The sequence below is a fragment of the Mustela lutreola genome, chromosome 9 (assembly GCF_030435805.1).
Source record: "Mustela lutreola isolate mMusLut2 chromosome 9, mMusLut2.pri, whole genome shotgun sequence".
In the NCBI taxonomy this organism is placed as follows: Eukaryota; Metazoa; Chordata; class Mammalia; order Carnivora; family Mustelidae; genus Mustela; species Mustela lutreola.
The window spans coordinates 130863003-130887231 of NC_081298.1; the positions used below are offsets into that span (position 1 = coordinate 130863003).

General features: G+C 40.8%; 1 protein-coding gene across 4 annotated transcripts in view; it reads left to right on the top strand.

Moving 5' to 3' along the window:
• Positions 1–24229, top strand: part of LDAH (lipid droplet associated hydrolase) — a 108705-nt gene that overhangs the window by 79150 nt on the left and 5326 nt on the right. For all 4 annotated transcript variants that reach the window (XM_059132547.1, XM_059132546.1, XM_059132548.1 and 1 more), the window contains exon 6: positions 12195–12277. In XM_059132547.1, coding sequence (XP_058988530.1) covers positions 12195–12277 — 83 coding nt within the window. The remainder of the gene's footprint in view (positions 1–12194; positions 12278–24229) is intronic.

Below are 24229 nucleotides of genomic sequence, written 5' to 3' on the forward strand. Positions count from 1 at the left end.
TACTTAAGAACACCTCTCTCAACAGTTGCTAGAATAAGACAGAAAATTAGCAAGGATAGAGAAGAGTTCAACCACATTGTCTACCAACAGGATTTAATAGACATTTATAGAACACTTCACCCAAATCATATGTTTCTGATGGGCATTAGATAGGTAGCTACCTGTGCTTTTCTTAAACCTCTTCAGAAATATTTTCTAAACCCAAACTAGGACATAGAGTATATGAAAGTTTTATTCGTTTTTCTATATACGTTTAGTGACTGTGTAACACATGTGACATATAATTAAGTGTTTAATGTTTTTAACTGAAAGAGGGAATTATATAAAGGTGTCTTCCAAATTTTCTACACCAGAGTTCTAAGCACTCTCTTTGAGAAATAGGGTGCATAAGCTGCACGTGAGAGAAAGGAATCTTCCTTCCAGCTATAGCAGTTGCCCTCTGCTGTGTCATCCAGAGACCCCAAGTGCAGGCATCAAGAAACAAGACTGTTCAGACTTGACACACTACCCTCCCTGGTCAAGGCAACTAGAGCCTTCCAGCTGCATTGCTGCTTGGAGAGTCCCAGGATTCCTTTTCCTCACAACCACTGTTGTACAAGTTAGATACTATGTGCAAATTAAACTGTAAACTAGACTGAGCTCCCAGCTACCTTGCTTCATCTCTGTTCTCAACAACCAACGTGCAATCAAACTTACAGAGCACAGCTCTGCTATTTCTGCCATCCTTCTCTGCTTTTCTGTTCTCTTTGTTCTGGATCTGGCTTTCTGATGTTCAAGTGAGCAGTACTTCAGGGGTCTCATTTCCCCATTACCCACTTGGACTGTGAAACCTTGGGTAAAGGGAAAGCAGGCAAAAATTACTTCTTTTTTACTTGGGTTCTTGGTTAGTGGTTTACATGAGTCTTAATTAAGTCTCCTAGTAGTGACCCTAGGCTGATCCTTAACCAAGCATTTCAGTCATCCTAGCCAGCCTCTTCCTACACTCCGCTTGGGATCCCACATCACCCTTGCCTCCTCTTGCAATAAGTACCACAGAAACTGCCTTTGCCTGGGCTTGCCCTGGCTATCCCTTAGGTGATTCTGATGGCCTTGCTTACTATGAAAGGAAGATGGTCCCAGCTGAGGGAGACCAACAGTCATAAGATCCTGACTTTTGCAGATGATTAGTGGGCTCCTGCTGAACTTGTGTCCATGAATGGTGAAGGTAATCAGTACCAAGCCAGCCCACTTGAGTCAGAAGTATGAATTTTAGGTTACACAAAGAGAAGGCTCACCAAGAGAGGAAGACCAGCTCCAAGATCATTCTCAGTGGTCTGTGCCATCTGTGACATCCTCTGCAGACCTGTTCCTCTGGCTTTCCTGTCATCCAGACAGTGACCTTTAACATGCCAGCCTGACTTTTAGGAGGCCTTGCAGTGTTTGCACATTATGTAATGTCTGTGCTCCAGTAGAAATCTTACAGAAACAAATGGAGGAAGTTTGCTAGTCCAAATAGTGGATAATAAATCCTGCCCTATCTAGATAGACACTGATTTTCTGTATCCTTAGTTTATACACATATTTTTTTGTTGCAGTAAGGTCTGAAAAATTCAAGGAACCAAAATATTCAAGTACTTCAAATGCTGTTGCCCTTTTGGCAAAGATGGTACTTGCTATGGTCTGGGATTCTACATATTAGCCTTCTTCAGCAGATTGAGTAAAACATCACTTCCTGTCGCATTCAAAGAGTAGCTCAGATTCAATTAGCATACTTTATAAACTTCACCTCAGTGTTCATCAGATCAATTAGTATAATTAGATTGTTTTAATTGTTTTTAAAGAAAACATATGGGGTTTTTTAGTTTAATTTTAATTCTGGAATGTTTGCTACTGCTTATTTCTTTACAATAGATGGTCTTCTGTTTCATGAGAAATAGGCTTTTCATTGAGACAGTTAAATTGGATTTCTTGATCAAAGCTAAAAGCAAATATATTTTAGCTTAGCAGTATCACAGGTCAAGATAATTAACTTGAAAAAATATTCTACGGTCTTTTCATTCATTAGGCCAAATTCATGTTTTAATTCCTTTCAGCTAACTAACTAGAAAAACATAGTGCAGATAGAAAGGACATTCCTGGTGGGCATGTTACTTTGTTGCATACATTCTTTAAAAAAAAAAACCTTTCATTATCTTTCTTTTCCTTGTCTACATGGAAATAACTATTTAAACATGTACTAGTAAACATAAGCTTTACTAAAGAAGCACATATTTCTTCTCAAATATTTTTAATTCAATCTCAGAATAATTTTTTGAGTAAGACAAAATCAGACTCCCATGTTACCTATTCTCTCATTCTGTGTGTAGCTTAGAAAAATCTCTTGCTAAAAGACAACTGCAGCTTTAAGAATTCATGGAAATTTAGCCTAAAATGCAACATGATGGAAGAGGGGTGTGTGTGTGTGTGTGTGTGTGTGTGTGTGGTCAGTATTAGGATTTAGGACAAAAGGTGATTGGATACAACACTAGAATATCATCTCTGATTTAGAATTAAGTGACTCAATGAAAGTTTTGCTATATTTTTCTTTTTTCTTTTTTTTAATTTTATTTTATCTTTTTTTTTTCAGTGCATTGTTTCTGCACCACCCCCAGTGCTCCATGCAATACGTGCCCTCCCTAATACCCACCACCAGGGTCACCATACCCCTGCTGCCCTCCCCTCCAAAACCCTCAGTTTGTTTCTCAGAGTCCATAGTGTCTCATGGTTTGTCTCCCCCTCTGATTTCCCCCAACTGTGTTTTTCTAAAGAAATTTATATGTATATGTTATCTGCTACTCTACAAAGTTGTATTATTTTTTTCCAAAAAAAAAAAAATCATATACCCTTGAGTTGTGTTTTTCCCTTTGGTGAACTCAGTGTCACAGAGATGTTAAGATGATCTGTTGGCAGACTACTGCAGACTAAATGGATAGTTATAATAACCAGTATAATGGCAAAACCAAACAAACAGGGGCATTCTGTGAAACCTGACAGAAGGCTCTAGACTTCCTGTCACCAAACCAGCAAGACAACTTGGCTTCCAGTCCCCAAGTTCTACCTCAGAAAACTGTGTGTGCATCTCCCCCACAAACTTCCTACTGTATCACTCACTGGATTTACTTCCCTCTGCATTTTTCCTCACTGCTGAGACCAGTGCTTTATGAGGCCTAATTTTTGTCAGTCCCAACAGAAGCTCCTAGATGCTCCCTCTTCCCTGAAGTGATTTGTGCTAGTCTCATACCAGTACCTCCCAGCTCGGCTCACCAGCGTCCCTGTGCATCTGCCTCCAGTTCTGACCTCCACCGTAACATCAGCTCAGGCACCACTTCAAGGAAAGCAGCAGGTTTTTCCTCCTAGCAATCGCCTCCCAGACCCCCCAGAAAAACCAACACCAGCGCAATCCCTTCCCATTTCATTTTAACAACCCTTACTGATACCTGTCATTAGCCCAAGTACACAGAGAAGCCCTAAAAAGAATAAGAAATGAAATAAAGCACCTGCCTTTCAGCTAACTTCCAGCATGGTAAGGCAGACGAGTGTGAAGAATTGTCATCTGTCACAGTTAGGGCTGTTATGAGAATCGATGCCCAGAATGAGCGATGCCAATAAAGGAGGAATCAGTTCTACCTAGGTAAGGAAGGGAAAAGACAAATGAATTGGACTTAGAGATGAGTTTGGATTGTTCCAGAAAGATGAAGTAGCATCAAGGTGGTGATGGAGTTCAGCAGAAGACAGTTTTCCATCCTAGATTACATGTACTTGGAGAACTTGTGATGCCATCTCCCCTGTGAGCTGAAAGTCCTACCAGTTTTCCAGCATCAGTCCCCACTCCTCATTCCATTAGCCACTGTCCTGGGAGGGCAAGTCCTGCAATGATACTTAGTAAGCAGGTTTCAGAGGATACAGTAGCAAAAAGACCAGAATATTAGACTCCTCGGTGAGTTTTCTTATACCTGGACTTAGATCTGTGATGGAAAAAGAAGTAAACAATTCACATTTTTCTGAATCCTTCTCTTTCCTTCATGTTCATGTTTTTGTTTCCATGACTCCTGCTCCTGGATATTTCCTTCACCGTGGTGCTTGAAACTCTGAATTCTGCTGGGTTTCCAGGAATGCTGTTGACAGTCATTGCCAAGAGAAATGTGTTTTCCCCTTAGGAAATTACATGTCCATTTGGTATTATTATTTCTGACCACTGTGTTGTGTTACAAGCATTTCTGAGGAATGAAAAAGATGGCTTCCTTGGAGCAATTACTGGAAAGGAAACTGCTATGTTACTTTCTTTAAAAAAAAAAAAAAGTATACTTAGATCAGAAATTATCAGGGAAAAAGAAGTATAGAAATAAAGACAGAGTGAGGTACATTCCCTGATTTTAAAAAAAAATTACTTTTAGAAATACAAAATTCCTTATAAGCTATTTGAATTTTTTTTAATATTTTATTTATTTATTTGACAGAGAGAGATCACAAGTAGGCAGAGAGGCAGGCAGAGAGAGGGGGGGAAGCAGGCTCCCCGCTGAGCAGAGAGCCCAATGCGGGACTCGATCCCAGGACCCTGAGATCATGACCCGAGCCGAAGGCAGCAGCTTAATCCACTGAGCCACCCAGGCGCCCCGCTATTTGAATTTTTTAAGTTGTTTCTGATTCAGGACTAATACTACAGAAAAGTGATTAAAACATGAATGTTTTTACCTCCACGAATCATCCCACAGTAAACTCCCACGTAACTCCTACTCAGCTCAAGAGTCCCCATTACCCGGATCTCAGAAACCTCCATTATGGCCCTGCATGTCCAGAAATCCACTTCTGAGCTCATTCGGGTTGTTGGCAGAGTCCAGTTTATGTGGCTTTATGACTGACGTCCCTACTGTCTTGCTCACTGTGAGCCAGAGGTCCTTCTCAGCTCCCACAGGTCAGTCTCCATTCCCTTCCACATGAGCTCGAGCTTCAAACCAGCAGTGGTTCTTCTAATCCTTTGAGCACTTTGAATCTCTGACTCCCTCTTCTTCCACCAGCCAGAGGAAAACTCAAATTTTCAATGAGCTGTGTGACTGGTTAAGACCACCAGGGTGATCATCCCTAGTCATCTCTGCTGTATAGCATAACCTAGTTAAGGGGTTAAGATGTCATCAGATTCACAGGTGTCACCCACACTCCAAAGAGAGGAGACCATAGAAGGGCAAGGATTATTCATGTCAGCCTAGAATTCTGCCTACCACAGACCACTATTTTCTGCTGCTCTTAAATGCTACCTCTGTCTGTCAAAACCCCGATATCCATATATGTGTAGTCATTTCTGGAAGAGTTTATATAAAATAAATATTATTTCTTCCTTATATATTTGGTAGAGTGGACCAATGAAGTCCTCTTACCCTGGAGTTTTCTTTGTGAAAAGGCTCTAAATTACAAATTTAATTTCTTCAATAGATATAAGACTTTTCAGGTTATCTGTTTTCAAGTAAGCTTAAAATTTCTGACTTTGTTCATTTTATCTCAGTTGTTGAATTTCTTGACATAAAGTCATTTACAAGATTACCTGATTATCCTTTTGGTGCCTGTAAGATCTATAGAGTGTCACTTCTCTTTCCCAATATTGATAATGTTTTATGTCTCATGTTCTCATGTATTTTTTTTCCTGATCAGTCTGGTTAAAGGCTTATCAATTTTACCGAACTTGTTCTTGGTTTCATTTATTTTCTCAATTGTTTTTCTGCCTTCTGTTTCACTAATTTATGCTACAAATATTATTATTTACTTTATTCTGCCTACTTTGGCATTTTCTAGTTTCCTATGGTGGAACTGAGGTCATTCATTTGAGATCTTTTTCCATTTCTAAAACAGGTTTTTAGTGCTTTATAAATTACTATCTAAATATTGCTGTGGTCATGTCCCACAAATTTGGATATGATGTGGTTTTATTTTTATTCACTTCACAATACTCTCTTATTTCCCTTTAGATTTCTTCTTTGACCCAGGGGTTATTTTGAAATGGGCTATTTCATTTCTATATATTTGGCAATTTTCCAGGTATCTTTCTGTTATCGATTTCTAATTTACTTCCATTATAGCCAGAGAACATATTTTGTATGATTTTAATTGTTTAAATGGATTGATACATGTTTTATGGACTAGGATGTGGCTTAACTTGGGAAATGCTCTGTGGATACTTGAAAAGAAAGTATATTGTGTTCTTGATGGGGAGACTGTTCTATAGATGTCACTTAGGTCAAGTTGATTGATGGTGTCATTTTCTTTTTTTTTCTTTTTCTTTTTTCCTTTATTTTTTTATTATTTTTTATTTTATTTTATTTTTCTTATTGTGTTACGTCAGTCACCATAAAATACATCATTAGTTTTTGATGCAGTGGTCCAAGATTCATTGTTGATATGCAGTACTCAGGGCTCCATACAATACGTGCCCTCCTTAATAGCCACCACCAGGCTCACTCATCCCCCTACTCCCCTCCCCTCTAAAACCCTCAGATTGTTTCTCAAGACTACAGTCTCTCATGGCTCATCTTCCCCTCCGATTTCCCCCCATTCACTTTTCCTTTCCTTCTCCTAATGTCCTCCCTGTTATTCCTTATGTTCCACAAGTAAGTGAATCCAGATGATAACTGACTCTCTCTGCTTGACATCTTTCACTCAGCATAATCTCCTCCAGTCCCATCCATGTTGATGCCAAAGTTGAGTATTCATGATGGTGTCATTTTCTTTATCCTTACTGATTTTCTTTCTGACTGTTCCAATCAGTTATTGGAAGATGAGTGTTGAAATCTCCAACTATATTTGTGGATTTGTCTGTTTCTTTTTATATTTCTGTTAGTTTTTACTTCACGTATTTTGAAGTTCAAACACATTAGGTGCATAAGCATTTAGGACTTTTATACCTTCCTGATGAATTAACCCTTTAGCTCTGGTAATATTCTTATCTCTGAAATCCAGTTTTTCTGATATTAGTATAGGCATTCCACCTTTCTTTGGGCTAAAGTTAGCATGATATACCTTTTTCCGTTTTTTAACTTTTAGCCGATTTATGTCTTTGTATATTAGGTCTATTTCTTGTAGGCAGCAAATAGTTGACTCTCGCTTTCTTATCCACTCTGCTTATTGATTTGAATGTTGAGACAATTTATATTTAATATAGTTATGAATTAGACTGGCTTAAATCTGTAATCTTGATATATATTTTCTATTTTCCTATGTCTTTGTTCCGTCTTTGCTTTTTTCCTACTTCCCTATGAATCAGTTCTGTATTTTTTATGATTTCATCTTCTTCATTGGCTTATTAGTCATTCTTTGTTTTGCTGTGTCAGTGATCACTACAGTTTACAATGAACACCTTTAACTTTTACAGCCTTCAAATTACATTATACCACTTGAAGTATGCCATAAGAAACTTAACAACAGTGAGTCCTTTCTCCCTCCTGCATTGTGATAGTGTTGTCATATATTTCCTTCTTTGATATGTTATTATTATTTTCAGTTAAACAGTCAGTTGTCTTATAAATAGCTATAAATAACAGAAATGTAATTTAAATTTACCCACATAATTACTATTTCTGATGTCCTTTATCTATCTGTGTAGACAAAATTTCCATCTTCTTCTTGCTTTAAGTATTTCTCATGACATTTCTTGTAGTTCCACTGACAGTTAATTCTCTCAGCTTCTGTATGTCTGGAAATGTATTCTGCCTCCATTTTTTAAAGCTATTTTCACGGACTATAGAATTCTAGATTGGCAAGTTTTTCCCCTTTTTGTTACTTTAGAAGTGTTCCTCCATTGTCTCCTAGTTACATCATTTCAGAAGGAAATCTGCTGTCTGTTAGCTTTTGGTTCGTCTGTATGTTATACAGTTAACCCTCGAACAATGTGAGGGACGGGGCACCAACCCCCTGTGCAGTGAAAGATCTGCATATAGCTTTTGACTCTCCCAAAATTTAACTATTAATAGCCTACTATTCATCAGAAGCCTTACCAATAACATAAACAGTCAATACATGCTGTGTATGTTGCATTTTTATATACTGTATTCCTACAGTAAAGTAAGCTAGAAAGAAGAAAACATTAAGAAAATCATAAGGAAGAGAAAATACATTAACAGTACTGTCCTACATTAATCAAAAAGAATTGCTATATAAGTGGACCCACACACTTCAAACACATGTTATAAAAGGGTCAACTGTATATCATTTTTCTCTGTGTACTTTTAAGATTTTCTCTTTATCACTAGTTTGAAGCAATTCATTATGTACTTTGGTATAGCTTTCTTCACAGTTCTTACGCTTTGGGATTCTTTGAGCTTCTTGGATTTGTGGGTTTATGGTTGTAATATTTTAATATTTTTTCAGATATTTTTTCTGTACCTCCCTCCTTCAGAGACTCCAGTTACGTGGTATATGACATATGACACCACTTTCAAGTTCACTTGTGGTTCTCTGTGGTTCTGTTCTTCCCCCTGCCCCCCAACCCCAGTTTCTTTTTCTCCATGTTTCCTTTTGGATAGATTCTATTGCTCTGTCTTCAATTCACTAATTTTTCTTTTATGATGTCTACTCTGCTGTTATCCCATCTGATGTATTTTTCATCTCTAGAAGTTTGAATTGTATCTTATATCTTCCATAATTCTGCTTAACATGTTTAATATTTCTCACTTCTCAAATATATGGAATAGATTACAAAACTTTCAGTATCTGTAAATACCAATTTTATAAAAATAGGCTAATTTAGGTATAATTAACATGCCATAAAACTCACTCTTCAGTGGTTGTTTTTTAGTATATTACTCAGAGTAGTACAACCTTGACAACTATCTGATTTTACAATATTTTCATCACCTTAAAAAGAAATCCATGCCTATCACTCCCCATTTCCACATTCCCCCAGTCCCTAACAAACCCTAATCTACTTTCTCTCTCAATGTATTTGCCTATAATGGACATTTAACATGAAAGGAATTATATAGTATGTGGCTCTTTGTAACCTGCTTCTTTCATTTAGCATGATGTGTCCAGGGTTCATTCATGTTGTGGCATGTATCAGTACTTCATTATTGCTCAATAATATTCATTATATGGCTATATCATATTTTGGTTTTCCATTCATCAGTTGATGACCGTACAGATTGTTTCTACTTTTTGGTTATCATGCACAATGTTGCTGTACCCGTTCATATAAAGTTTTGTGCGGACCTCTGTTTTCAGTTATCTTGGGTTTGTGCCTACAAATGGAAGTGCTGGATATATGTGGTAATTCTATATTTAACATTTTGAGTAGCTGTCAAACTATTTTCCAAAGTGCCTGTACCAATTTACAATGCCACCCACAATGTATGAGGGCTTCAATTTCTCTGCATCCCTGTCAGCACTTTTGTTTGTCTTTTTTTCTTGTAGCCATCCATTAGGTGTGATGTGGTATGACATTGTGGTTTTGATTGCATTTCTTTGATGACTAATGATGTTCAGCGTCTTTCCACACACTTATTGGCCATCTGTACTTCTTCTTTAGAGTAAGGCCTATTCAAATCTTTGCCCATTTTTTAAAAAGAATTATTTACTTATTTTAGAGAGAGAAAGAAAAAGAGCACATGCAAGCAGAGGAAGAAAGAGAGAGGGAAACTCAAGCATACTCTGAGCTGAGCGTGTGGAACCCAGTGCAGGGCTCGAGCCAGTGACCCTGAGATCACAACCTGAGCCATAATCAAGAGTTGGACACTTAACCAACTGTGCCACTAGGTGCTCCTTTTTGCCCATTTTTAACCAAGTTTTTGTCATTTTATTGAGTTGTGAGAGTTCTTTATATATTGTGGATACTAGCTCCTTATTGAATATACAATTTTTTTTCATTCTGTGGGCTGTCTTTTCACTTTCTTGATGGTGTCCTTTAAAGTGTGTATGGTGGTAATTTTTATGAAAACCAGTTTATTTTTCCTTTTCTCACTTTTGCTTTTAGTGCCATGTCTTAGAACCCATTGTCTCATTTGAAATCACAAAGATTTATTCTTATATTTCCTTCGGAGAGTTTTAAATTTAGAACTGTGATCTGTTGTTAATTAATTTTTGTACACGGTATGTGTGTATATCCAGTTTTCGCAGCAACATTAATGTTTTCCAATTTTATTATCTTTGTCATTTTGGACCCTGTTTTAATTAATTTTTTCCCTTATTTTGGGTTGTATTTTCCTGCCTTGCATGTTTGATAACTGTTTATGGGATGTTTTACATGGTTAATTTTACCTTTTTGGATGCTAGATATTTTTGTATTTATGTAGAAGTTCCTGAGCTTTGTTATGGGATGGTTATGTTATTTGGAAATAGTTTGATACTTTCTGTTCTTGCTTTTAAGCTTTGTTAGTTGGTTGCAAGACCGCATTTAGTTTAGAGCTAATGTTACCCCACTACCAAAGCAAAACGTTTCCAAGTTCTATAGTTGATACACCATGAATTAAAAGATTTTCCTGCCAGGCTGGTAGGAACAGTAACTACTCCAGTTTGGGCACTCGTCCCTCTAAATCCTCTCCGGCGGTTCTTTCCCCAGCTTCTAGTGGTGTCCCACGTGATAGTGCCAGTTAGTACTTAGCTAGAGCTGAAGAGGAGCCCTCTGCTAGTCTCTGGAGCTTCCTCCCCAGCCCCTCTTTGAGCAGCTTTCTCCCCTTCACTACTCTGACCTACAAAACCAGGGCACTGACTTCCCCAGAATACCAGCTCTGCCTCCTAGTTTTACAGTGTGTCCAGAATTTGTTTGAATCAGCTGTGGTAAAGTAACAGGCGTAGAGAACTGCCTTTGGAATAAGAGTTTATTACCTACAGTTCCCAGGAGGAGACAGGGTAGAGGAAGGCATGAGGAAAGTGCAGGGATGCCAGGGCCCACCTTGTTTGGATGGAGAGATTATAGACACTGATTAATTCCAGACAGCAATAGAAAAAATATAAGTTTTTTCCGCAAAATTTTAGGTACAGCTAACCACTCAGTGAATAAAAAGAGAATTCATGCTTTCAGACTATTTAGTGAAAAGAAATTTTTAAGAGATAGTAAAGGGACACGTGGCTAACTCACTCAGAAGAGCGTGCAACTCTTGATCTTGGGGTTGTGAGTTCGAGCCCCATGTTGGGTGTAGAGATTACTAAAAAAACCAAATGAACTTTAAAATAAATAGAAGAAGAAAACATCATTCACACTAAAGGGGATAGAAAGTTGGAAATTAAAAGAAAGCAAAGCATATACAAAACAGGATGGTTGGAATCAGACCAGAGATCTCGTATATTAATATATGTGTCTCCGTTAAGTCCCTTTATTTAAGAGATACTTTTAGATTACATTTTTTTTTAAAGATTTTTTTCGTTTATTGTCAGAGAGAGAGCACAAGCATGCAGAGTCGCAGGCAGAGGCAGAGAGGGAAAGCAGGCTCCCTGCTGGACAAGGAGGAGCCCAATGCGGGATTCGATCCCAGCACCCCAGGATCATGACCTGAGCAGAAGGCAGCAGCTTAACTGACTGAGCCACCCAGGCGTCCCACTTTTAGATTACATTTTTAAAGAGGTCTACTTATGATTTCAAGAGACATACTTAAAACAAAATGAGAAATGATTAAAAAATAAAGAAAAGGACAAATATATGAGGCAGATGATGACAGAAAAGAAAGCCATGTAACAATAATATGCCAATGAAAATGGAACCCAAGGTACACAACATTTAATGAAAATTTGTAGATGAGGACTTTCTCAGGTATGTGACATCTTGGAAGGGAGAGGGTCAACTTTGCTCATTACACAGTCAGTACATAGGGACTAACCCTCAATAAAAACTCTTAGGGAGCCTTTAAACCTATTTTAAAATGAACATTTATTTTAGTTGTAACTTTAAAAAAAAAAAGTCAGGAAAGTTCCACCTTAGTAACTGCATGCAGTTTCTCTAGTATACATGATTTATCTCTAAGTCTGTGCTTTTAATTGCACCATAGGTCATTTGCTCTGGCGGCTGACATTAGGCTGTTCTGTCGCTGCTGTGTGTCGCTGTTGAGAAAGTGAGGGCAACATAGCTTTCTTGGCCTCAGTGACACCTCACATCAGACAGTGCTTGCTGTAAGGAAAAGTGGGGATGGGAACTAAATCCGATTAGTTTGATATTTGTGTTCATTGTGTATATTCTAAGTGTTTGACTCTTTTTTTATATGTAGCTAATGCTGCCTACCTTGGGGGCCAAGAAATGATGCAGGTGGTGAAGAGAGACAACGAAACCATAAGGACATACTTACCTAAGGTAATCACTTTGGTGCTGCAAGGAAGTAAGTAGATGGGCAGAAATATTTACTAAGCGTGAAGTGCTAGAATTGGTTAAGAGTCTGTAAGACCTCCAGGGTTTGTAGATTTCACACAGAGTTCTACTTCTAGCTCAAATAAGGCAGTTCTTGAAAGTTGCATAGGAAGTAAGTACAGCTGACTGTAGATTTCAGTATATACTTAAATAAAGTTTACCACCTGTTTTTGTTAGGTTTGCTTCTAGAATCAATGCTTCTCTCTAGGGCCTTCTACTGAGGAGGTCTCAATAATATATAGAATAATGAGTTATATCAAATTGTAAATAGAACACTGGACAAAAACTAACATCACTATGACCTGTTGACTCAGCCTGTCTTTCTTTATTCTCCAGTGCATTAGAATAGGAATGTTCAGCTCTGACACCAAGACCGGATTTCTTTGCAAGCAGGTGCAGAAAGGCAAAGATTGAAATATTTAGCATTTGGGAGTTACTGCTCCAAATGTTAGCGTCTTTTTTTTTTTTTTTTAGACTTACTTTGTTTATTTCAGAGAAAGAAAGAGCATGAGCAGGAAAAAAGGCAAGGGAGAAGGAGAAGCAGACTCCTCACTGAGCAGGGAGCCCTATGTGGGACTCAGTCCCAGGACCATGGCATCATGACCTGAGCTAAAGGCAGACCCCCAACTGACCAAGCCACCCAGGCACCCCCAAATGTTTGAGTCTTGCACAAACACATTTGGAAGCACCAGTCTCTGAAACTGGAAGGTACCTTGTTTGAGAATATGTCTAAGAACCCTAGAATTGGTGGCTCTGGTACTCGCATGGCGTCATTTGTCTGCTGTCCATTCTGCATAGGATGGAGCTACACTGTCTAAACACGACAGCCACCAGCCACGTGTGGTTCTTTGTGGCTAGTCTGAAAGGAGGTGTGTTGTATGGATAACAGACACATTGGATTTCAGAAACTCAGTACCCGCAAGAGATAGATATTTCACTTATATTTTTATATTGATTGCATGTTGAAATGATAATATTTTAGACTATTAGGCTAAATAAAATAGACTATTAAAAGTAATTTCCAAGCACCAGGATGGCTCAGTCATTAAATGGCTGCCTTCAGCTCAGGTCATAATCCCAGGGTCCTGGGATCGAGCTCCACATCAGGCCAGGAAGCTTACTTCTCCCTTGTTCACTCCTCCTGCTTGTGTTCCCCCTCTCGGTGTGTCTCTCTGTCAAATAAGTAAATAAAATCTAAATAAATAAAAGTAATTTCATCTATTCTTTTATACTTCTTAATGTAGTTACTAGAAAATTTCAAATTACATATAAACTTATATATTTGGGGGGGAGTGCTGTGCTAATCTAGAGTTTTATGGTCAGCACTGAGCTGTGACATCTGTAGGGTCCGACCCAGGGCGTCCTGCTGAGGGGCCAGCTATTCCAGACCCAGGAACCCGCAGTCTGCAGGTCAGATCTCAGATACCCTACCCCTGGGTTTAGAATGTCTTCATAAACTTTGAAATGTTTGACTTCAGCTTGCTACAGTGTTAATTCATATTTTTAGAACCTCCCAATACAATTATCTTAAAGCAAAAAATGTATACTTTCTTTAAAAAAATATTTTTTCAGAATATTGATCTATAGGAGCTGTACCCAAAGAGGACTTTTGAAAATCTGTGTTTGACTTAGGGCCATAGTGGTCATTTTTTTTTTTTTTTTCTAAAATAGCATTTGGCTAGAGATTGAAATTTTGAAGCCAGAAGGAAACCCTCACTGGCTGAATGGGGGAGGCTGGGGCCTCAGAAAAACACTTTCTCCAGGGCTTTCAGCTGTTTCCAGTCATTGAAGGATGTAAAAATACAAGAAAAACAGTATTTTATTTTTCAGCTAAATTATAAGTGAATTTGTTTCAAAAAATGCATTTAAGTTCTCAAGGCTAGAAGTTCATAAAAACAACTCAATTCCCAGTTAATAATCAGACTGGCAGAAGCCCACTTCCAAAACTCACACTTGCAGAATGACTAGACCCATCATGTGTCAGAACCCGTCTTACCACCTGTGGAAGCCAGCTGCTGTAAAATACTCATCATTTCTGGATTCTGTTTGTATGTTGTGCTCAGAAAGAGGTCAAAAGATGGTGCTAACTTATTCCTGTCCTAAGTTAAATCCATATGCAAGTGTAATCATTCCCAGATCGAAGTCTGCTTATGGTAACTGTGTCAGGACTGTAAGTTTACTGAAACTTTTATAAGAGAAGTATGGGGGTATAATGGTAGACAGCAGGCCATTTCAAGGTTATTATTAACACAGTCACAGGAATAAACTTTTTTCCAACTACAGAGAATAGTTTTGTTTTGTTTTCCTAAGACAGCATGAAAGGTACTTATGGAATTTGGGAAAGCGAGGCATTGTTTAGTTTAATGATGCAAAACTACCTTGCCATTAATTGATTATCTTTTGTACCGACTCAGTTTGATCCCTTCACTAGAATAATACAGTTCCAGTTCCTAAGTGAAACGAGGTACAGAGAGACAGGAAGTTTATTGCAACTTTTTGTTTCTGTAATGAAAAAAGAGGAAACATGCTGTAATTTAATATTGGTGAAAGTTGAATCAACATACGTCCCAGTCTGCTTGAGAAAATAAGGAAACTCGGAAGGGCACGTAGTTTTAGAAAAGTGGTGGGCATTACTTTCCAAACAATCCTGATACGTTGTTCAACTTGAAAACCAATTCCCAAGACTAGACATACCTGTTTCTGAATACTCTCGTCAAGGATACTCTGTCCCATTTCAGCCCCAAACAGAGGTGGTCAAAAACTATATACCTACCCAGGACTGTCCAGTGTGAAGACTCCATGAGCCCCACATATTTTGTTGCAAAAATACTTGAAGGTATCTCAATTATTCAACAAATTTTAAAGCAGTTCTGAAAAATGTGTCTTTGTGCCATCTGGTCAGGGAGCCACAAGCAAGTTAGTCTAAAAGTCTGCTCCATCATGTGGATGGCTTTGGGATTTTTTCTGATCCCCTAGAAAACTATCATACCGTCATCTGCAAGCTTTAGTTCTACATTCAGATTTTCCACCACTGGATTTCCATTGTCCACGTGTCTACTTTTTATCTTCTTGAGGAAAGTGGGCCTTTTTACCTCTGAAAAATCTACTGGGCTGATTGCCAACCTACTTGCTTCTCTGCCCCCCCAAGTCTAGAGACTTCATCCATAGTAGCTGTTGCATTTATTAGCGGGGCTTCAATACTATGTAGACTTGCTGCCCTTTCTCGGAGCAAATATACCAGACTCACCGTTCTTTCCAAGAGACCTGTGGCCTCACAGACTGTGTTCTGTCTTCACCTGACTGAATCCTACCTGTCCTTTGAAACTTGGCTCCATTGTCATCTCCAGGAGGCCTTCCCCAGCCCCTGGTTTTGGTTAGATGTCGCTCCCTCAGCTTTCCCGGTTCCCTGTGTAGTTTATAATATGGCCTTTTTTGCACAGTATTTAAGAGGTCAGTTTGCCCCTCTTGTCTATCTACAGGTCAGGAACTATGTTTTTTCTCATCTTGGTATCTCTAAAGACTCAGAACATTGTATGACACCTGTGGAGTTAATAATTAATTGTGTACCGGATGCATGGTTAGATGGATGGGGAAGCCATCGAGGTAGAGATTCTAAGCCTCTTTTGTGCCATGGGTCTGTTTGGCCCGCTCATGCAGGGACCCCTACTCAGAGTAACTTTTTAAGTGCATAAAATAAATACATGAAATTCCTACCAAAAAAAGCAATTATATTGAAGTATAGTTATCACAATAACTTAAAAACAGATTTGTGATAGTTTGTGCACCTTTATTAACACATTAAATATAAATAATGAGATATAATAGCAGTCAGAATTAGTATTGTAAATTTGTAGCAATGAGCATAAATAACTTTTTAGTTATCTTCACCAACTTTTCTGTGATTTGGAAATTTACATAATTTTATAGGTAACAAAAAAATAGACATTACTCAACTATTGTTTGTTGCCTGTATTCCTAACTGAAGGAAATACTAAGTTATAGTTAGAGGTTGGCAAAAATAAAGATGTCATCTTTTTTCCCAAGCAGGTTTACATTACCCCTCCCCCACTGTCACCGCCTCCACATGAACCCATGTGGACCCACAGACCCCCAGTGAGGAAGCCCTACCCTGGAGACACCAGACAGGGTGGGGCAGCATGGTGGTGTGGCTTGAGCGCTGGCCTGAGAATAAGAAGCCATGAAATGCTACGCTAAAAAGACGAGGTTATTTTGACCTGTGGGAGAATTAGCGCATGGTCTCAGCAAAGGGGTAATGATCAGGGTCATACACAAAATGTTTGCCACTGTCTGACCGCCACTTACTCATCCGAGCCCGTGCCATCCGCAAACCACCAGTCCGTCGAGAGCGACCCGTTCACATCAGTCAGCCCTAAGAATGTGGCTGGGTTAACAAGTGAGAGGATTATTGGGGTGGTGGGGGATGTATGGAAAATACTGGAGCAGAGGAGATTGGAGACAGGGAGACGGCTCGAAAAGTTTTTACAAGGACTGAGGCAGTGGGATGGGGCGGAGAGGAGGGAGGAGAGGAAGGGTTAGGAAGGAGAATCAGAAGCACTTACACTAATGGGACATGAGAGAACAGAGAAGGAAGCGCGTCAGGTTGTCTCTGTACTGAGACCCGTACAGGCTAGGGGTGTGGGACAAGAACCAGCCAGCCGTGGGAGGTGGTTGAGAAAGCAGTCCCTGTGGGTACTTTGTCTGAGGGAGCTGTGGGACCACCAAGCAGACACGTGTGAAGCTTAGAATGGTGGTCGGGGCAGAATTTCGATTCGGATATAATGAGGATAGACTTGAAGCCGTGAGCCTGGATAACTGTAACAAAAGGAAGTAGTATGTGGAGAGAAGACATCCAAAGATTGATCCTTGAGAGAGCAGAGCTTGAAAGGTTGGAAGTAGAGGAGCTAATGAACAAGACAGGAGTTGGAGGGGAGGTTGGGAATGAGAACCAGACTAGAATAAACCCAAGTAAGAGAATCAGCTCTACCTTTTCCCCATCCCAATCCCAATTCTTTTGGGAACCCCTAGGGTATGTAATGCTTTATGAGGTACCTGGTGTGTCTGAGGCCAATAGGTCCGCATTCCCTTATTCTATCATTGTTCTAAACTGTAAGGGAATGTATGTCTCATTCACAGAAAAGTGAATTAGTGTTTGGTTTAGAAACTTGAAGTTTTCATTTAAAACTCACTTAGGAGGGAAATTCTAAACTGCCGTGACCATCTCTGGCCGAGGCGTATGGAAACAGCTGGTGTGTGCTACTGCCAGCCCGGATCTGAACCTCACTATCAGGCAGCAGGGGTCTCAGGTCGTTCCCAGCAAGAACTCACGAGGTGCAGCTTTGTGACAGAGGCCGGCAGCCGTCGAGGGACCACCTGCAAAGTGGTGCTGCCCCTGCCCCCAGAGGGTCAGGCCAGGGTGACAGGGTGGTTTGGGAAAGGGGCAGAATGCCCTCAGGCGTGGGAACTCCTCCGCCATGGCTCTTTTCTTGGCCCACCTGAGCCCAGAGGTGCCTGTTGCCTTTGGGAAGAAACCCTGTGCAGTTGTTTGCAGATTGGGGCGTGCAAATCCTTCAGACATGCGCACGTCCTGCTTAGCAGAGCGTAGGAAGTGCTGCCTGGACCGGCTAACCGGGACTGCCTTCCGCCGCTCCACAGTCTGAAATGGATTGTGTTAGTTCTGCCTGTTTCATTTGAAACCTTTTCGGAATGTCATAATCATCCTGGAAATACGTATATTTGTCTTTGTCTCAATCATTTTGACCTTGAGAGCTTCATCTTGGGCACTTGTGTAAGTGTACCCTGAGTTCTCCAGGGGAGCGTGGTTGAAAGAAGCTGGTGTGTACTGGGGAGCAGTCTTCTGGGTCTCTGCCTGAGGTTCAAACCCCACCAGCTCTACCACTCGCTTCCTTATGGAACCTTGACTAAGTTACGTGACCTCGCCATGCCTCCTTTTTTCATCAATAAAATGGTTTGATAATAGTATCTAGTATCACACATTTGTTCCAAAAATATACTGCTGTAATTCATATAAAGGCCTTCCAAGAATATCTGGCATATACTAAGCAAAGAAGTTTATTATTATTACTATAAAGTTAGTTATATCCTAGATATGCCTCTAAGTGCTTCCAAAAGACTATTTGCTTAACTTCTCCCCCCACACACTCCTTCCCAGATATTTTCATTCTGTAGCAAAAGATTTCGGTGATATTAAATATAGAGCCAAGAGACTCTGGAATGTCCCAGCCCCGTTCTAGATCACAGACACCGCTCCCTTTGAGATGCCTAGGGGAGATGTTGTACGGGAACGAACAGTGGTAAAGAGAAGTACTTAATCTTTCCAAGACTTGGTCCAGTACCCTCGTGCAGAGAATTCAGATGAGCTGAACTTGGCCATTTCTCTAAGTTAGTTAAATAAGACCCTTCAGCACATCTGCTAGTTTCCAGAGGCGTATGATCAGGAAGAAACAGAAACACAGGGCGATAAATTTGTTCCCTATGCCTCAGACTCTGTAGCCTCGCCAGAAGAAAATCGACACCTCGGGTCAGCTTCTTACGCTAGTCCCACGTAAGAAGGAGACAAAGCTGGTCACTAGCTGGCCCACTACCTTTAGGAGTGAGTGTGTTCTGGCCCTTTACACTTGAGTCACCCAGGAAAGAGAGAGCCCCACTCTGCAAGCCTGTTGTTGTGCCACCGGAGAGGGGTCCAGTCGGTCACCCACCAGCCTGCCTCCTCCCCCTCTTCCTTTGGTGCCTCAGTTCCCAGCGCTCCCCGAGGTGCCTGCAGAGGGAAAAGGGCTCAGTGGTCATAAAGGGTTGTGTTGTCTCCTCCGTCCCCAGCCACGTCTCTTCATCTTTGGGGATTTTAATTCTCATGTCCTCAAGAATGACAATGGAGCCAATTCTGGATAAAAGGAAGAAAGGAAACAAGGTAAATTGGAAAGTGAATTTCCTAAACGGTCTCCCTTTCTTTAGCAATTCTTCAAGTTCCTAAAAAGGGTTGCTCAGAAAGACTGCAGTGAAATTGTAAAGCTCTTATTTAGCGCTGTCCTTCTGTTCCCAAGAGGAATGTGATTTTAAATAACGGGAAAGGGGCTTCTGTTACAGAATAGGCCTCTGAGGGTGGAGGGTCCGACTGTCCTATCCAAGAGGGAAGGCAGCAGCCTGCCCGGGGTTCCCTGCAGGGGGGCGGGGGTGCACACAGAAGGCTCAGTACCCTGAGCCTCGGAAAGTGGCGGCGAGGAGAGGACGCAGACAGGGCAATGAAGCAGGACAGGGAGATCGAGCTGGAGGTAACTGGGTGTTCGGGTACAAATTTGACCCCCTGGTAGTACTTTATGACCACTGAGCCCTCTTTCTCTGCCGGCACCTCAAGGAGCAGTGGGATCGATGGGGTACTTGGGGTACTAATTTGACCCTGCTTTGTATCTGATCTTTGGCTTCTTTGATCGTAAACAAAACAAAAACCACAAACAAACCCAAACCTGTCAGGTGGCAGTTATTTCTGAGAAGGAGAGGGAAAGTGGAGAAAGCAGGAATGACAATTTTTCTGACTTCTCAGAGTTCAAAGGAGACACTGTCTCCTCCCTGAGTATCTGCACCGTTTCTCTGATTGCTGTCGCGATGATGAGTATCTACACCATTGCTCTGGTTGCTGTCGCGATGATGAGTATCTACACTGTTGCTCTGGTTGCTGTCGCGATGATGCCGCGGCTTTCCCTGCCGCAAGTGTGACCGCTCAGGACTCTCTCTAAAGAGGTGGGCTTGTACACGCGCTGGGCTCACAGGGAGCTGCAGCCCTTTGTGGAGTGCTGGCAGGGGAGTCCCTGTGCGGCCCAGCAAAGCAGGAGGCCTTACTGCTGCTGCTGCCGGAGCCCAGGGGCTCCCCCTGGGAGCCCGACCAGGAGGGGAAGTGGCAGCCTCCAAATACTGGTGCCGTCCTTTATTTTGGAACACACTCGACCAGGAATACGCAGATGGCACTTCAGTGTGGGCTGCAGGTCTCATTAATAAGTAAAAGTGGCAAGAGTCACCTCAGCGAGCTAAGCATGAGTGGTGGCTTGACAACAGGGCCTGTGCTTCACGGTGTATTTGGTTGGCGACTAATCTTGGATCTTCCAACTGATGTCTTTCCAGTATATTCCCCGTGATCTTCTCAAGGGAATACAGCGTGTGTGTGTGTGTATGTGTGTGTAGAGTGTGTGTGCACTATATGATAATGTATATAATAAAATGCTTTTAGGTTTAAAGAAAGTATACCCAGGGGCGCCTGGGTAGCTCAGTCAGTTGAAGCAACTGACTCCTGATTTCAGCTCAGGTCATGATCTTAAGGTCACGGGGTCTAGCACTGTGTCAGGTTCCATGCTGGGCAGGGAGTCTGTCTGAGATTCTCTCTCTCTCCCTCTGCCCCTCCTCCCCCGCCCACAAAAAATAAGTCCTTTTAAAAAAAGAAAGTGTGTAATACTTAACTATTTTCTGAGCCTGACATATCAAAAGCAGCTTTTCAAAAGAAAATGTATTTTCTTAAAAATTAATTTAAGGTCAAGTGACTGCTTTTTCCTCTGACCTGAGCACAACTCCCGCTATAGGGAAGACCCTCAACAGATGTTCCCCCCCAGGAGGTCCCTTTGTCTTCATCATCATCACCAGTAGAAGAGCAGCTCCCCTTTCGAGTGCTTACTATATGTCAAGTACCTGATATGCTAGTTTTCTAATCCTTACCACCCCACAAGGTAAGCTGTTCTGTCCCCACTTTACAGGAAGGAATTAGGCACAGAGAGGCTAAGAAACTTGCCCAAGGTAACAACGCTGGGAAATGGAGGAATCAAGATTCCAGTCAAGGCAGCTATGAGCCTGACTTGAGTTAAGGAGCCTGAGCGCTCAACACTGCCCCCGCTGTGCTGCTCTCCCCGCAACTGCATCATGAGCTCTCACAGATTAGTTTACCATAACAGAACATGAAGGCTTTATGAGAAGCCCTGTCTCTCTGAGTTGCCTTGAAACACCATTTACCCCTCGGCTCAGCCTACACTGTATCATGAAACAGGTTGCCCAGAAACCACTGGAAGAGAGGAAGTTCGATACATTTAACCACCAAGAACCAGTTTATACCAAACTTGGCTACACGGTCAACTGTGTTCTAAGGAGCTTTTCAAATTCAGCTTATCCATAAGGTTAACAAAATGAATAAATAAATTTATGAAGTAAATGAATACATAAATAAAATTAAATAAATAAATAACATTCGGAGACTATGAAAAACTTCCTTTTATCAGACCTGTGTTTCCTGTAATGCCTTTGGTCCTACTGGATTGTTGAGTAAAGAGAAGTAATATAAATAGAGATTTTTTCCCCCAGTTTTATGGAGATATAATTGACACCAAACATTGTGTTAGTTTAAGGTATACAACGTAATGAATTTGTTATATGGATATATTGTGAAATGATTACCACAATAAGTTTAGTTAACATAATCACCTCACATAGTTATAATTTTAAATGTCTTAAACGATGGAAACTTTTAAGGCCTACTTGTCTTAGCAGCTTTTAGGTATACAGTAGAATACTGTTAACTATAATCACCATGCTGCGCATTAGATCCCCAGGACTTACTCATCTTATAACTGGAAGTTTGTACCTTTTGACCACCTTTACCAAATCCCTCCACCCCTCATCCCCCATCTCTGGAAACTACCAGTATGTTCTCTGTTTCCAAGAGTTGTTATTGATGTGGGTTTTTTAATAGATTCCACCTCTAAGTGAAATCACACATTCTTCGTCTTTCTCTGATTACTTCACTTAACATAATGCCTTCAGGGTCCACCCATATTGTCACAAGCAGCAGGATTTCCTTCCTTTTTATAGCTGAATAGTATTCCCATGGCAGGGGGTTGGGGCACACATGCATCACCACATAGAGACTTTTGTGGTTTTTTCATGTTTAATATTTTAAGATATGTTGGGGCACCTTCATGGCTCAGTCAGTTGAGTAGCTCCCTTCGGCTCAGATCATGATCCCGGAGTCCCAGGATCGAGCCCCACGTTGGGCTCCCTGCTCAGCAGGTAGTCTGCTTCTCCCTCTGGCTCTCCCCCATCCTGTGCTCGTTCTCTCTCACTCTCTGTCTTTCAAATAAATGAATAAATGAATTTTTCTTTAAAAAAAAAAACCCAAGGGCTCTAAAAAATATATTTTAAGATATGTCACTGAAAGTGATTTTTTGTTAGTTATTAGCTAAATCAAAAATACAAACTGAGGTCATAAGATGATTTCTAGCATTTCTTTTGCTCTTAAAATAAATCCTCTGTTCATAATGCATAAAAGCCAACAATTCAAAATGTGTACTAAAACCAAGCTTTGTTGACCCCTTCAGGGCAGAATTCTGGTTTTCCTATGTTGGGCTCCTGTAACAGTTCCTCTCTTTCTGCCTTTTGTGTTGAAGGGCCAGTTTGTACATGCCTGTGTTTTTCCCTAGTCTGGCAGCTTCTCCAGGCCAGAGCTGTTTCACTCACTTGTGAATTTCAACCACTTCAATATCAGATGGGAAATAGGGTTAGAGTCATTTTTGGTGGGACTGCTTTGAGTCTGTGAGTTTCAGCAGCAAAAAGTGAGAGAAGAAAACACCCACATGAGCACAGACAAATGTGGTTTTTGTATGGTGGCAAACTACAACAATTGGTAGAGACATTTCTACAGGGACAGATCTCCTTAGGGGTGCACTGAAAGCTGAAGGAAAATACATCTGTGAGCGCAGAGACTTTCATAACTGTAATTCCACCTTACCACAGAAAACACGTGACAAAAAGCAAAAAGCAGTCCTGAGCAGTCAAAATGTACAACAACTGGGAAAATTAAATTTTGTGTTTAATAGAGAAGTGAATTACTTAACATGACAGCAATTTGGAAACAGAATAATTTCCATTCAATAATGTGTACTTTTTATCAACTCTCATGCGTATCAAAACGAGTGCCAAGGAGAAAGAAACTACAGGAAATAATTTATCTTCTAACAACCCGTTAGATTTAAAAGTGCCGCTGATAGCCTGAGATTCTCAGGTAACAATTCTGGTAATTTCCTGGCAGTTGTCCCATCCATGAATACCCTGGAACTGCAGAGATGGTGAGGAAGCCTGTAAGGAGAGGCGTTGGGGGGCGCCTGGGTGGCTCAGTCAGTTAAGCGGCTGCCTTCAGCTCAGGTCACAGTCCCAGGGTCCTGGGATCGAGCCCTGTGTCAGGTTCCCTCTCGGGGGAGAGCCTGTTTCTCCCTCTCCCCCCTGCTTGTGCTCTCTGTCTCTCTCTGTCATTCTCTCTCAAATAAATAAATAAATAAATCTTTACCCCACCCCCACCCCCCACACACACACCCAAAAAGTACAGATGTTGGGTGTGCTCCTACCCTTGCTGGCCACACTCAGTTTTCAAAGCCAGTTTAAGACCCACCCCCCCAACTTCAGGTTTATATGTTTTCATAACATGGGTCAATTCATTGTTAATCGTAGAGGGTAGTAAAAAGAACTGATCAGGAATGTTTTCTCTGGATTTATAACCCAGCTTTACAACGCACCAATTATTTGAACTTAAGCAAGGTATTCCCACTAAGCCTCAGTTTCCTTTTCTATCAAATAGGGATGAAATGCCTCCCTCCGAGTGTTGTTGTGAGGACTCCTTGAGTCCAGGGTTTAGCATGTTATTCTCAGTTTTTATCGGTTCATTATTATGTGTCGTGATGGAAATTTGCTTTGACAGAGCGACATAGAGCAGTATACACTCTTAACGACCAGGCTTCGGTGTCCAGTTCTTTCTTTCTTTCTACTTCACCTGTCTGCCCCCACCCCCCACTAGGACCTCTACACACCCCATCCTTTTTCAGTTTCCTGTTTAGAGTT